Source organism: Neodiprion virginianus, chromosome 2, assembly GCF_021901495.1.
Source record: "Neodiprion virginianus isolate iyNeoVirg1 chromosome 2, iyNeoVirg1.1, whole genome shotgun sequence".
In the NCBI taxonomy this organism is placed as follows: Eukaryota; Metazoa; Arthropoda; class Insecta; order Hymenoptera; family Diprionidae; genus Neodiprion; species Neodiprion virginianus.
The window spans coordinates 36,603,133-36,619,056 of NC_060878.1; the positions used below are offsets into that span (position 1 = coordinate 36,603,133).

General features: G+C 40.0%; 1 protein-coding gene across 3 annotated transcripts in view; it reads right to left on the reverse strand.

Moving 5' to 3' along the window:
- The window catches only part of LOC124297090 (cyclic nucleotide-gated cation channel subunit A), a 66,291-nt gene that overhangs the window by 19,926 nt on the left and 30,441 nt on the right, over nt 1–15,924 (reverse strand). For 2 of the 3 annotated variants that reach the window (XM_046747712.1, XM_046747711.1), the window contains exons 2-5: nt 8,136–8,414; nt 6,078–6,191; nt 4,123–4,212; nt 3,278–3,442 (exon numbers count right to left, since the gene is read on the reverse strand). In XM_046747712.1, coding sequence (XP_046603668.1) covers nt 3,278–3,442; nt 4,123–4,212; nt 6,078–6,191; nt 8,136–8,291 — 525 coding nt within the window. In that variant the 5' untranslated portion in view covers nt 8,292–8,414. The remainder of the gene's footprint in view (nt 1–3,277; nt 3,443–4,122; nt 4,213–6,077; nt 6,192–8,135; nt 8,415–15,924) is intronic. The other variant, XM_046747713.1, reaches the window with a different exon arrangement.

The window sequence follows — 15,924 nt, forward strand, 5'->3', positions numbered from 1 at the left end:
AGCAAAAATTAACGAATAGCCAGTTGATCGTAGAATTTCCTTGCGATATCCTCTCGTTATTCCTCGCAAAGCGGTGCTGGTCCAATTCGCGAAAATCCCGTCCCTCGTAACTTGACAACTTTCGAGAATTTCGCTCCCACACAGCTCCCGCAGTCAGCCACATAATCGATAATCTCAGTAACCTACAAAAGAAGCTTCTACGAGGGGCGAAAATCGAAAATCCTTTAGCAATGCCCAGAGGGGTTCTTCCTGACTTATGGGACGGATTTGGTGCCACGTCCACGTTCCGACCCGAGAACCGTCAAACCGATTTTTAGCCCAAAGCAGCAATAAGATGATATTGAAGTTTGTTTACCGCTGGGAGATCGAGAGAGCTCAATATCAACGGATCCAAGTACACCAGCCACGCTTTCGAGCTCGGGCTTCAATTTATAAAGGTGCAAGCTGAATGCCGGAACCGTTCAACAAAGTGTTGCAAAAACTCCGAGAGTACCACCGGGTAGCTCGACTCGAGTCATCTGTCATCGGTCATCATTCATCGTCGGCTTCTGGATCCTTGTGAAACCTCGAGTGAAATGCTCGCTCAAATTATCCACGCGGTTGTTTTCCGTGAGGAAAAAAAAAATACATTTTTTGTAATCTAGATAGGATTGTTTTCCGGGAACTCAGTGTAATTCTCACTCATCTCGAGATTTACAATTTCAGAAATGCGAAAAGTTTGAAAAGGTGAAAAATTTATTCGATCCAAATTACATCGAGTTCACTGTAGTATCTATATCTTACAGGTATGGACTATACTTCACACCACTGAAATTACTCTCGCCCTTAATGAGATCTACTTACGATATTCAAAGTAAATTTACGCGAAGTTAGGAATAGACTTTGCACCCCTTCAGATCTAAAGAGGAGACTGAATCGCGTTATCTTGCCTCGTAAATAAATCAAATTCAAACGTTAAACCAAAATTCAGGTATTCCAACTACGGTCTTTCTTGCTTCACTAAATGTACCAAAAACACATCACCGTATAATGGCAAAAGATTATTGTATGTATGAGTTCTTAGGAGCCTCTACGGGAGAAGATGTATATCAATTTTCGTTGAATTAATCACAAGTATAAAACTTTGACGAATCGTCAAATTGAAACTGGATACGATGCGCGCCAATGTAAGCCCCGTGCGTTATTTTTACCAGAAGTTAATTGAGATACTTGGCGTTCTGATTGATTGGCAACGGTTCAAATCTTGTAAAGAAAGCTTCGGCGGATGAATCAATAGTCAAGAATCTCGATTCTTCTCTAATTGGAGAGCGTGAATTTTTCTGTAGGAAAATGAAGGCAAATCGATTCGTGCAATCTTATCTGATACGACAACATTGAAAAGAATACCTAAATAAGAAACGAGAAGAGTTCTCCGCAATTTAATTCAAAGTACCTCGCGTCACATAATTTAATACGTACCACAATTTCATTCGAAGCGCCCTCCGTTAAAAATCAATTACCTCGTTATTATCAACCACGCAGGTTTGTTTGATGTCAACGATGACGTAGCGATAATTTCCGGATCAAGACGTCTCGATAAATAGTTTAAAACCCGTCAAGACGTTCGTGCAAGGAAATGTGAAGTGGGAGTATCCGGCTCGGGATCGAGCCCAAGGAGAATATCGTACGTATACAACTGGGAGGCAGAAGATTCCAGAACTTGAATTAAGGCGATGGATTATCGTAGATACGTGGGTGGAAATTCGAAGAAACGTGGGCGCGGGCAACGAGGTTCCTAAACGCGGATTCAACGGATATAGAGCGCGGTGACGACGCCGGGGAATCGACTTCTGATTTCAGGGTTCTTCGATTCATTTGCCCCCTCATTATAACCTCACGTTTCATCCTCTTGCCGAGTACACCGCAGTGTAGCGCCTGTGGAATAAAATCCACGATTTACTGAAAAAGGACTCAGCGACGTTACGCAAGTTCGAATATCACGCGCTCAAAATGACCGTCGTTATTTCGAATCGAAAGGTCAAATACATAACCGTCGGTAAATCAAAGGCGAACAAAGACAAAGAACGTTGATTCGGCTCTTTTTTACTCATTTTTTCCTTTATATATACATGTGTAACAGTCGGTCAATTGGAACGATCTGGTTTTTCAATTCTGAGATAATCTCTTGGGGACCCGATTAATTATCACTCGTAGATTGGACAAGTATCGTACGGTGTTCGTTTTGAACCCGGATATGGTTTATCAAAGCTTTGAGAAAAAGCGAGTTTTGCAAGCTCATTATTTCCGAACGAGCCTCGCGGGATTACACGCGCAATTTTCATTCCAAAATGCCGGCTTTGTTTGTACTGTATTAAGTTCTAGATTCTTCTAGATTCAGGTAAAACCATGAATCAACAAATTTAACTGCATCGTCAAAGAGAACGGACTAATTTCAATGCGCGTTGTATAACAAAGGAAAATTCATCCCCGGCGCTTGATGTATTTGAAATTTTGAAACTCAAGCGTCCATAATTAAAACGGGCGCTTTCAGAACCGCCATATATATACCCGCAGCTATTCTTCAGGGATTAATAAACACATTCTCTCTTTTCCGTGGAATTTCTTCATCACCTCTATCCACGTCATCGCAACGCAGACACGTCGTACAGAGTCTCTTGTAAACGTCCTTGGGATGATTTAAGCGAATTGCATCTCACTCCCAAAATTTCTCCGAAAAGGTGTCTCGCGAAAAGTGAAAACCCGAATGAATGAACGAACGAACGAATGAATGTCCTGTGACGGCATCGCGAAAGGATTTTCGATGCGAGCCATTATCCTTCCTCCTCCCCAACTGAAACTCTGGCCGAGTTATACGCATAGAGACTCGCGTGTCTTCCAAGGGTCAATCACCGATGATCCATAGGCTCTGATCGGCTGACGTACGGTATCCGTCCAATATTTTTGCTCCCCCGTTGTCGGTGACAGACGCAATTCGTAACGCACGTGGCGGGCTAGCATATCGCACTACGTTAAATGAGGAGTATTTTTTCGATCTCAACCACAAATCGCGGTGATGATTTTTACGCCGGTGCGTGCTCAAACTGTAACAACGTGCTTGAAAAATTACAAACAAATGTGGGAAAAGTGTAGGAGAATGAAGAGTGTGGGTGAACGATGATAACGAGAGTGAGAATAACGAAGGTCGTCAATGCGGGGTGGCAGAAGGCTGGGGAGATGAGAGAAGGGAAAGTAATGGGATGCGACAAAGAGCTAAAGAAAATAATGGGCCGGTACTCACTCTGTAGTGAAACGGGAGGGTTGGGTCAATGGCGAGACGATGTCCCCAACAGCACGTGGCGCTGTGTTCGGGCGATGCCGAGGCACCGCTGCCCTGAAACTTCGCTAGGAAACCGTCCGGTTCCCGGTCTTTTTTTCGTTTTCTCGGCCGGCATTTCCACATCCTCTGAAAACCAGAAAACAAATTCATTACCACCACCTTACTCTGTCCGAAATTCGAAACCTCCTCACCTAACTCCCTTTCAGGCAGGAAATCAAAATCGAATGTTCCGAGACGTAAAAGGTATCACGGCTTTGATTTATATCTTCGATATTTGAATGAGACATTTTTTAGAGAAATATATCATTCAAACACGACGTGCAGCTGGTTACAAAATATTGTTTTATTATTTTTTTAGTAACAGATTGTTAAAACGTAAATTCTTAACTAACATGTAATTTACATAGATCATTTTTTCGGGATCGAAGTTTTCAATTTATTCACCATGTAAATTTTCTGATGAGCCACGTTCATATTTGAGTCATATTATACATATTATATATAGGTAATTTCTTTTTGCCTAAACACGGTTTCCGGATTTTTTTTTAGGGGGTGGGAGAGGGAGAATTTCGCCTCGTGTTAATCGATTTATAACCGTGCAGGCGCAGGGCATCCGCTGGTCGCTCTCTCCCGGAAATTGCGATGATCGTAGTTTATGATCGGGAATGAAATTCGACACCCCTCATCCCCGCTGCCGTTGCCTGCGGTTAATTTTAGGGTAATAACCCCAATTGAGAGGAACCGACCAATCGGTAAGGAAACTCGCGGGTAATGGTTGAAAACCATTGGATGCGGTGCGCAATTACCTGAAGACGATTGGTAAGACGATGAAGGCGGCGATGCAGCTTCTCTGAATTCCGGATGCTGTCGCAGGTATCCTCCATAGCACCGACCTCCTGGAATACAGCCGGAAATTTCTATCCTTAGTTAACGTATCGTCGATTAATTTTCAAAAGCGATGCTAGGAAAAAAACAAACTTATCTACACGTTCACGTGCAACACTGAACTATAAAACAAGACGCGTGTATTCCGTACCTTTAAACAATAGTCCGATTTCTCACTTTTGCTATGTATATGTATAATGTATGTATATATATACATATAATGGAAATGAAAGCAAATTTTATGCAAATATTCGATTAAATAATATGTATATTGCCTGCATTGAAAATTCCGCAGAGTTAGCTTGGGAACTTCTTTTCGAATTCGGCACATCGGTGCCCCCTTCTCATGGTTAAACATCCGAAACTTAAACCCGGTCCTATTCACTCATTCAGCCCTGACCCTTAACCTTCGCGGTAGTCTTATCGCGGAAATTACCTTCGTTAAAAGTACGCCCGCGAAGCGACGCGCTACGCGGCGAAAATACGTAACAATGCGAAAATGTGGAAATTCCATTGAATATTTCTCTCTCTCTCTCTCTTGTTCTCCCCATCTTTCTTTCTCTCTGTTACTTATTTGTTCGGTTTTTATTTTTATTTTTTATTATATTTTAGTTTCACTTTATCCCACGCGTACTTCTCATCCTCCACTGTATTAACATTCTATTTTTCTTCATACCTTTATACTTCTACATATTTGGTTTCGCCACTTTTTATTTCTTGTTACTGCTTCATTTGTGTAACTAATTCCCGTCCAGCATTGCCTTGGGCGTAATAAATCTTATCTATCTATCTATCCCTCTGCCATCTTCCGTTCGTTCCATCGATTCTTTCTGTACCCAGTTTCTAAATTAGTTTAACATTGTTATGGATAAAAGTAAAATAATATTCTATTTTGTTCCCCCCCCCCCCTTTTTCATTCTCTCTCTCTCTCTCTCTCTCTCTACACCATCTTATAGAAATTCTTTTCCCGTAAGCAGAAGTTCTTCTCCACTCTTATAATTTGGGTTAATCTGATCCGCATTAGCGTGAAAGAAAGACGACGAAGCGCGTTTGTTGATAGCCCGCGGTTCTCATCAAGGTACGGAGTAATAATCTCCGCGTATTCGCGGCATGGAAGAGAACGGAAAAATGATGAAGGTAAAAGAAAGGCAACGTCGTTTGAAGAAGACACGACGTCGTCGTTGAATGCCTCGCCGAGTTTCAGACGGAGCTTATCGCTTTCGCCTGAACGCTTCTTCGCCAAGCTCCGTTGGTTTTGGCCGTCGCTCTGGATGGCCGGACTGATTGATCGAGCGGCCGATCGGTCAAGAGGCCATTCCCCATCGGCCCAATTATTAACCGAAAACGTACGGGGCTCGTGCTTTTAGTACCGCAATTTTCGCACTTTTTCACCGAGCGAACACGTCGGAAATTGTGGAAAAAAACGACGAGGAAAAAAAAAAAAACAATTTCCTACGTCCCAATTTTATAGTAAATTAAAAAAAAAATTATAGTAAAAGATAGAAGGCGAAACTTATTTAATTAAATTTCTTCGTTCATCTGTCTTATAATTAGTGATTCCCTGGAGGAAATTTTCGTTGCAAAATTCTTCGATAATTCTGATAATTTTCTGCGATATAATTATAATACAGCAGGAAAATGATCTATGAAACAAGATTTTTCACTACACACACGGAGTACAAATCAGAAAACCAATGATTGCATGCAATAAATGAAATAAATTTGTCTGAAATATTTATAGATTTGGAATTTGTTCAGACTAATTTTTTTTTTTTTTTATTGCTTGTTAATTGGTAAGTGACGGGTCGTGTGCCATAATTCAGGTGCTTTTTCAACGAGTGACAATAAAGCGCGAATCTGGAAACATTGGACTAACCTGATCGGTGCGAGATGGGTCAAAGATGCGAATGACTTCCGATGATTCAGTATCCGGGCATCGTTCCGTGCCAGAGAGTCGGGCGATCCCGCCATCTTGCCTGGGAATGTCCAACTGGAATGAAGATAAAGGATGAAAATTTACAAGACGAGGCCAATATTTCACTCAAAAGTATTTCGACCAACTTTGACACACACCACGGTGGTTTTCGTATAAGTATTTGTTACCTAACCGTCGCAAGGAAAAGTTAGCAAACTTTTTACCCTGCTCGACCCCTACTCTCAACAGTCAACGCAATTGCAGTACATGTACGTACGGGGTATTCTATGCCAAATCGATCAATGTTAGCGCTGGACAAATTCAATTTTTTAAAAACATTCTTAAGCGATGGAATTGTATCTCTGAGACCAACGTGATTTCGAGTTACAGATATTCAAACCCGCCTCAAATCACATTTTTAAACTCGTAACCAGTTATAGAAGAGTTGATTTTTTATCGATCATTTTCTCATTGGTTCCATGACGGAACGATATTTTTTGTCTATTCATTTGACGACGCTTTGATTGACAGAAATCATTGTTTAATGTATTCATTATTTCAAAATAATTCACAAACATTCTTGTACTCTATGGAGAGCAAGTCAAAATTGCATAAAATGTGGATTTTTTTTCCATTTTCATCAGACTATAAAATTTTCATTTCATTTACATAATTTTGCCGCGCCGCTTGTAGAGTTGAAAATGTTTCAGAATTTTTTCGATGTTTAAAAACCGTCGGACATTGATTTGTTTTAGCCTGAAATTTTCAGGACTCTCTCCCTCAAAGAAAAAAAAAATGGAGAACAAAAAAATGTGAAAGAAAATGAAATTTCTTAGAATTCTGAAAGTTTCGAAAATTTGACAAGACTTGAATATTTGTAGGTCAAGAGTGATTTTGTAAAAAAAAAAATCATATTTAAATCAAATTGGCAGTTTCAGAGACGCGCTACAGCTGTCACCTGTACAAAAGTTTCAACAAGATTAGAAATGTTGTGCGTTAAAATTAGGCAATTTCGCATGGAATACTCCGTACAAAGCAATGCGCGGGGATATTAAGACAAGCACGCGGCTTTGGATTGAGCGGAGAATTTATCCCCTTCGGAAGTTTTAATCAAGCTGAAAGCCCAACAGCCTCAATGCCGATGAGAATCGTTACACACATCTAACGGACACATAATCCAATTCTACCTCCGCGTTAATTGACAAAGCGATAATTATATTCAACGTAACCTGACTTGATAGCAGGTATATATTTAAATAATCATCTCGTCGCCTTATCCCCGCGTCGTCAAGCTCTTATTGAGACACCGAATCACCAAGGAATAATAACGTTCCTCGCGTTTTCTCAACGGACCTTTCAAATCGGCGATGTAATTCGATACAAGAATGATATTATTTTCTTTTTCCCTGAAACAATACGCCATGATATTCTCTGTTTACTCTTCCAGGCGGTGTGGGTGAGGGGAAATGAAAGCTGGAGGAAGGAGACATGGAACGTGACTCAGAAACGAGTTTTCTATTGTGAAAAAAAAAATATATATATATATATATAATATATATATATATGTGTGTACATAGGTATACGTTCCTCCGGGCTCTCGGAATCTAATCAGTTGATAGTGCAGGCATGCACCGTGGTAGGTATCTCGACTCTGTCCTTGGATGGAAATTTATTTCCCATGCAGCGGCGGCTGACTTGATTGACTGTGATTAACATTTCGCTTTCCAGCCGGGAGATCGTACGGAAGTCATCGATACAAACGAACGAATGTATAGATTTTTTCCTCATTTACGCGTTTTTGTCAAGGTTCGCAGTTCACGGTGTCTAGTAAAAAGATCGTTAACAAATGCGAGGACGTTAAAAATAGAGTGTTTCCAGGACGCATTTAAAGTTCAAGGATACCTTTCAGGACATTTGAAGGAGAAGCAAAATTCGAGAATGCTTTGCAGGATCACTCGACACCGTGGAGTTGAACTACCCTTCTAGGAATAACGTGGCGTTTCTAAGGTGTAGTTTTACCTGCGTCGTTTGGTTGCACGATTCGCTGGGAGGCACATGATTGCTGAGGGTGGTTTGACTCGGGGGTTCACGATGGGGTCTGTGAGAGGCTGCGAGGCGTCTCGTGTGTGCTGCCAAGGGGTCAGCGCTCGCAGCGGCCATCATGTAGGTCCACATGGGTCACGAGGTTCTTCGACGCGAGTTGTTCCGTGGTTGATCTTCTTGTCCCAGCATCCACCTCCAGGACCAGGGCCAGACTTGGGATTGGCGACGCCACCACGTCGCCAGCATCACACATACCTTGAAAACGAGATAAGAAGAGGAGAAGATCACGTTCGGTGTTACTCAAGCTGCAGGATCACGTCCCGACGAAACTGCAGGGCTCCGCTTTATGAATATAAAATTAGGCGAGGGGATGCACGGCCGTTTAAAAAGTCAACACGGATGAAACAACGTCGTTGTGCCATGTAATGGAAATGAAGCTGGCCAAATTCGGATGACACAGGCTAGCAAACCAACGATTTGTAATTGGAACGCTAAAAGTGATCACTGGACTAGACCCCTTATACAAAGTGTCCGCAAGAAGGCGTTGACGAATTTTTATAACATTATCGTAATACCGTTATAACAAACAAATGGAATTGTTACCGAACGTCTGCTTTACCGCACTTGCACAAATATATTTGGAACAATACTGACTATAACTGCCAGTGAATTTTTTTTTCACATCATCCGTGTGAAAATCTTTCTGGTAAACCAAACGAGCCTAAAAACATGAAAGTCGAATAAAAAATACCAGAGTTCTGAGATACCACGCATGATAATATTTAAACAGTCACTGTCGCTGGCACCAGAAATAAAAAAAAATGATGCTGTAGATTTTTCAACCGTTCTTTGTTTTCGCTTTTCCTAACTCTGGATTCAAACGAACTGCGCCCCATTCATCTTTAAACCCGACTCATTTTTTTCTCCCTATTCTGGGGCGTTGACTAAAATCTCAGCCTAAATCAAACCCTCGGGCAAATATTTGCCTCTCGATATAAATATATGATTTCTCTTTTCCTCGGTGGGAAACACATTTTGTACACCCGAGATAATGAAACGAGAGAAAAATGGAACGGAAAACAAGTCAACACCGCAGAAACAGAGTTGACGAACCGTTTACACGGGGACAATCGGTGATTCGAGATTAATTGAGAGCTTTCGAGGGTCAAGTTTCCGAGGGAGGCATCAACACTTCGTATTTTGCGATGACCAAACGTTGTTATGACGCGGGGAGGTGTGATCTTCACTCGTTCACCCGATTCCCGATTTCCCGTACCGCATTATATACGAATAATACAATACAGCGTTCCGAGCTTCTCTCCTGATCAACATTCAACAAGCTCCTTTTAACACCAGCAACGCTCTCTGATTCTCAGTGTTACTAGAAATCCACGAAACGTTTAGTAATTGTCACCTTGGCGACAGATTACAATTATTCGCAATTCGGGGTAGGCAATTACAACGTTTCAACGTTCAGTAAACGTTGCACAAAACGTATTTTAAAAAAAAAAAAAAAACATAACAATTCTCAAATCGCGAACGCGTACAGTACGCTAAATTTAAATTTGAATTTAAATTTGGACAACTCCGTTGACTTTCTTCTTTTCATTTTGGGATGAAATTAAACACGTCCGCTTGCGCCGTTACAAAACTGCGCGTGAAAACATCCATGTACATATTTTCGAAAAGTTTCGAAAATGGGAGGGAAAATTAGTGAAATTTGGAGCTAAATTAGTTGCCAAGTAGCCCCGGCTACACGGGTGTTATTTATTACTCCACCTGTTTACACGATCTACTCAAGAGGCAGGGTATCCCAACTTGACGTACTACGAGAGGAAAATAAGTTATTTCCAAGTTCCCGGAGAGGGCCAAGCTCTGCTCAACCTTCGGTATAGTTGAGTTTCTAATCGAACCCTCTCACGTGGTACGAAAGTTTTCCCTCGCACTGACATAGTGAGCCTCACTCGAAATTCAAAAGGCCGCTGAGATGAATTTCTGACAATGACAGCAGCAGCTGCGTACCTACTAACAGCTGTTCTTCAAGTGCGGATCTCTCCAGATTTTTTCTGCGACAATTACTAATCACACGATAAGACCGACTATCGATTCCTCAATATTTCGTCCTGCCGCTATGAATTCGCTGCTGGCTGCAAAAATCGTTCAGCTGCATTTCTCTAAGACGGAAATATCTCTCGAACACGTTTTATTAGATTTTTATTATCATCTGGAGGGACTTTCAGTTTACTGTTTTTATGATATTGGATTTTCTTTTTATCGGACCGGAGGCGCGGATGAGTTTGATGTCACGTTATATCTCTCTGGATCATCGACAAACGCAGTTGAACGATTTTGAAACCCACCCATTTATCGATGGTACCCAGATTTCCTAAAATCACGGTAGTCGATACTTGGGTCCGATTTTAAAAATTTTCACGCTTCGCATAAGCACCTCGAACAATAATCGATTACTAAATCGATATCAAAAACGTTTCAATTCTCAAGTCAACTCTGTTTTTTGTTGTTTCCTTTTATGTGTAAAAAATTCGAACCTACATTTGCAAAAATCGCATTATATGATTTAAAGTTTCATTGCCAAAGAGGGTTTTTATTCGTGCGTTGATTAGTATGCACGTACATATTTTACATGTACGGATTTTATAAAGATTATACGAAACCTTGAATGAGACAGCGGTTTAAAAACATCTCACGTCCCGAGTTGGCGGTTGAATGAAAGCATGAAAATGGGAGAGGGGCCGTAATACGACGATTTTTTTGTCGCGAGCGAAATAAGAATAATATAAAACGAAAATAAGAAGTGTAAAACGAAACGGAACAAGGTAAGGAACAAAATTTCGCGAGGTCGGAACAAACTCTGCTTATCTCGCGTCTCCAGAAGTCGACCGTTTGCTAATCCCAATGTATATTTCTCATTCGAGATAATGTATTGTTTATGTAAAGAAATATATCATTCGCGGAAATAATAAAATATGAAATACCCCGGCACGGTTGAGAAAGAACATTTGCGGTTTCGTACTTACGTTTATACTCATAACTTGATAATGTTTCTCCGCGACTATACGTATATTTCTATACGATATGAAATTATTAAGCCTTTCGCCTCGAGACGATTCGACGAATCCAAACGAATACTGACTTGTTCTCGCTACTTTCCATCCGGCTGGCTTTAGCATAGCCGTAAACTCCTATGGAATTTGGACCTCGAGCTGGTGTTTTCTCGGGAAATAAAACATCCCGAGAATTCTAATACAGCGGCAAAGCGCACTCTCAGAATTATTCACGCGATGATTAAATCCGAAGCCAGGAATTCAACGGTAATTCTGTACCTGAAATTCGTCAGGTGTAAAATTATCTCATTGTTTGAATAAATTATTACCAGAGTCAATGCGCCAGATATCACCAATTCATGAAAACTACAACGCGTCGAACGGATGTTTTATCGAAGCTTACAGATACATGTGTACGTACCTACCTATTGCAATTTGCGACACGTGCGATATAGACACTGGAGTATAATTGGTTTATTTAATTAGAATCCTGGCACTGTTTGCTTTTTTTTTTGTTTTTTACCGCAACAAGGTGTGAACATTTTTATTTTTTTTTTTTTTTTTTTTTTACTGAATTTAATGTTCTCCCGAAGTACTTAAAGATTTTTAGTACAAGTCTGATAAAATGTATTTTACGTATCGGAAAGGATTATTCTCGGTCTAGTTTTATCCTGAGAATTTTTACAAAATATTCATGCGGTACGTTCTATCGATTCAACTGCAGGATTCATTTCAATTTCAATGATATGATATATTATTATATTTTTTTTCGAAGGCCTTGGAAGGTCGTTTCAGATCCGCTATTTTTAACAAAGATTATAAAAATTACTGATTTTTATAAAATCAGATTTCTAGTTGCGCTCTAACCTGAAAAAAAACTGTCGTAACATTCTTGAAGATAGCCAAAGAATCTACATTGTTATATCCATGTAAGATCGCGGCACGTACTTAAAATTATTTTCAAAAATTGCGCCGAACAACGGAGATAAGTATACGTGGGCATGTGTGTGTGTAGTGTTTTTTTTTTTTTTTTTTTAAATATCACTCCAATGTTAAAAGAATCCTACGCTGCGAGGCACCTTTTTCGACTCTAGAGATAAAAATATTAATATACTTTGAGAGAATTTATCAAACGGTAAATATCAAGGCTTAGACCTTGTTCCGGCGTAAAGAAAGAAAAAAAAAAGAGTCTAGCGAACTGTTTTGCGTAGCGGTTCTGATGTATTCGCAACGGATAAATATCAGGGAAAAAGCTTTGAGGGGGATGAAAGACCGATCGCGAGCATCGAGCCGTCTAATCTAGTTACAGGCGGAAAATGGCAAAGTAGGTATATTTTCCCAGAAATAGATTCAACGAAACTGGGGATTTTATTGTCAAATAAATAAAAGTCGAAAAAACTTGTTCGCATGGTAGTCCCTGTATGTGTGTATACAGCTGTTCGCCATGTTTTTCACCGATACGTGCAAACGTTACAGTCCTGACGCAAATTAAATAACCGAGGGTTGTCGATCATCGGTACCGGCATACACGAGTTGCTGGTAACTTTCAAAAGAAGTCCCATATAACTAGATTTCTCGTCAAAGCGAAGCAGTGGAAAAGAGAAGGGGAAACAAAAAAAAAAAAGAAAAACTCCCGCCGAACAGGCAGAAATAGTGCTGCAATCGACGCGGCGCTTCCTTCCCTATTCTCTTTAAGAATTACCAAAAATAATTGGTTTTCGATTGAATCGATTATCTTTTCCCGATCAATCGAGTGTAATCGATTGTTTTTCCTTACAATCAGTTTTTGTTTCTTATTCCCGTGAACGATGCGATACAATATCAATTTATGCGAATGACGTATCAATTACTATCATCGTCTTACTTTTCAAGTATCTGTTTGATGTCATAACTAAAAGATAAATGGATACTTTTACCTGAAATTGAAAAACATCTTGAACGAAACTATAAAGCATCAAAAAACCTTACCGCTATTAAAACTGCGTACTGATATTTACGAAATTTTGTTTTCATGTGCACCGTTTCTGAAAAATACAAGATAATAATTTTTTGGACTCGATCAATCGACGCATCGATTATTTTTAGCTTAGCGGTCATCGCAGCTTCTTTTCCCGTTTTCCCACTTTCCGCACCAAATCGGTTCATCCTCGTCATCTTGTCTGCTGCAGCCCTTAAATTTTCCACTTACATCGTCGTCGTAGCCTCGTCGTTGGCTCTCGGTGAAACGGGGTTTCCCGTTATCCCAGGGGAACTGTCGAGTTTGTTGCCACTTACCGGAAACAGGTCGTCCCACAACTTTGTATCCCAATGGTGAGTTGTTTCCGTCTCATCGTCGGTTCTCCCCCTCATGAATTCGCCCGATCATACCGGATTCGACGGGTCATTGCAATTCGGGTCGAGTCACCTACGTCGATCATTATCCGCGCATAATACTTCAATACTGCAGCGAAAACGACGCGGCGAGAAGGACGAAGAAGCGGAAAACGACGAAAGCGATCGACTCACGATAAAAAAGAAAATCGCTTCAATACATAAGTAAGCTCGTTTTCGACGAAATGGAAGTGAAAATGTAGAAGCATTGGAAAATAGAAGCTTCGCAATATCGAATTTTCAAAGACATGGAATTTCTATTTAGTACAGAATTTCAAATTGAATAAATCCGAAATTACATCGCACTACCAATAAGAATGCACTCGAATTCCGACCGTTTTATGTCTTGGGTTACCGTATTTCACCTACCTGAATTTTCAATTCCAAATATTTTACTTGCTGTATGTTAAAAAATGTATAAAATATATTAGCGAATATTTGGAAATCCGATTTTGAGACCCTTCTATTTTCTGATCATTCTACATTCTTACCCTGAGCCCCGAAATCAAAATAGGAAAATGGACTCTCAAACAAAGCATAATCAACCCAGTCCCAACTCCGTGTCATTGCGAGAATTTCGCTCGACTGACTTTGTGAAAAGTTTAATTCGGTCGTAGGTGTGGATGCCTATTGTTCAATCGAAGAGCGAATTAGCGAACCGGGCTTATGATTGTTTAGACTATGCGTGTGAACGGGTAAAAACAATGGGCAGAAATTTCGTGTACCTAATTCGTATGAGAGATGAATTGTCAGTGGGTAATAAATTCCGAGGCTATAAAAAACAGAATTTACCGCAGATCAAATTACAGCATGATATATTTCACAATCAGTCTCAACAAACGGAAGATAAAGTCGATTCCGCTGTACTGAAAATATAATACTTCCAAATTATCAGTATCTCCCACAGAATTTCGAAGATCTCTTAAAAGAATATCAAAACGGACGTTATCGAGTTTGAAAAAATCGTCAACTACGTTTATAAAAACACAATTATTCAAGAGAAATAATTCTAAGCGTGTATTTTAGAGTTAAGACTGCAATGAAGTGCAGGTCAGTTCTAAAGGTCAGTCGAGTCTGTGTCAGCAATAAAATTGCCCGCTTTCACGGCACAGAGTTAATTGAATTATACTTGATGCTGATCATGTTCCGAGATACGTAATACCTCTTGTAATAATCTGGCGCAGGTAGATTTTTACTCAATCTGCACCCACGGAGCGGCGATGATACGTCAGACGCGATTAGCAATCTAGGATGAGTATTATCTCCTACCGATCCAAAGTGATCGATGTCTTGGTTGAAAATATCTGCGTCAGTTGAAATTGCCGGTCGTTCGAATTGGCGCTGATTGAATAACGCGATTTGCTTATTACGACGATTTGAAGAGGCTCTAAAATTTTACCCCAACTGCAGTGATTTGCTATTCGTATCAACAATACGTATAATGCGCAAGCATTTTTCTACCGCGGATAATACATTCGTTGCAGATATTTACGTTCTGGATGTATAATGCACGTTGCAAATATTATCGGTAGATACGCAGCCGGACGATCAAATCGTGGATACATGCATTCGCAAAGTGTGCTCTACAGTTTTATTGACATTATTATGGATCGCATAACAATGCGGCGTGAAATTCCATACAGCAATATTTCATCAAGACTATCAGGAAATTTTTATTTTCAGAAATGGTATCGAGAATAATTAAACATTTTATCAAAATTCAATCATCCATAAGGTGAAAATAAACGGTATTTTCCTATAAATGGGTATAAGATGAAAATCACGTGACGTAAACGGCGTAAATTTTCTTAAAAAATTAATCCAGTTGCAATTCTTTTTTTCTGCGTATAAACAATTAAGAAATCGCAAAAATTATGTGCACGAAAAGCGTCGCAAACGAAATTGTATTAGACGGTATTTGGGGTTAAAAATTTCTCTTCGGCTCAGACATTTTTTTGTCAACTATAGATATAACAACGATAATAATTCACTGCTCGAATACAACCCTTCTGAGTGTCTAATAAGAACCCAAGTTTTTGTTTCGCCGAGTTTCTCGTTCAGACGGAATTATGGCCGAAGTTTATAGCGAGACTGCGGGTGCTTGGAAAATGCAGAGTGAACTTCCCAGCAGCACGTCAACGACAAAAGACTAAAATAGCTGAATACATTTTTTCCCCAGCAAGTCGGTCAATTATTTTTTGAATCTCTTTCTACAGATTCACTCACTCTTTGCCCCATTTTGTACGCGTACATCTTTCCTCGTAAAAATATAACACTCGAGTTACAAGTCTCAGATTAAAATATATACCCGTGTTTTCTTCAAATCGTCA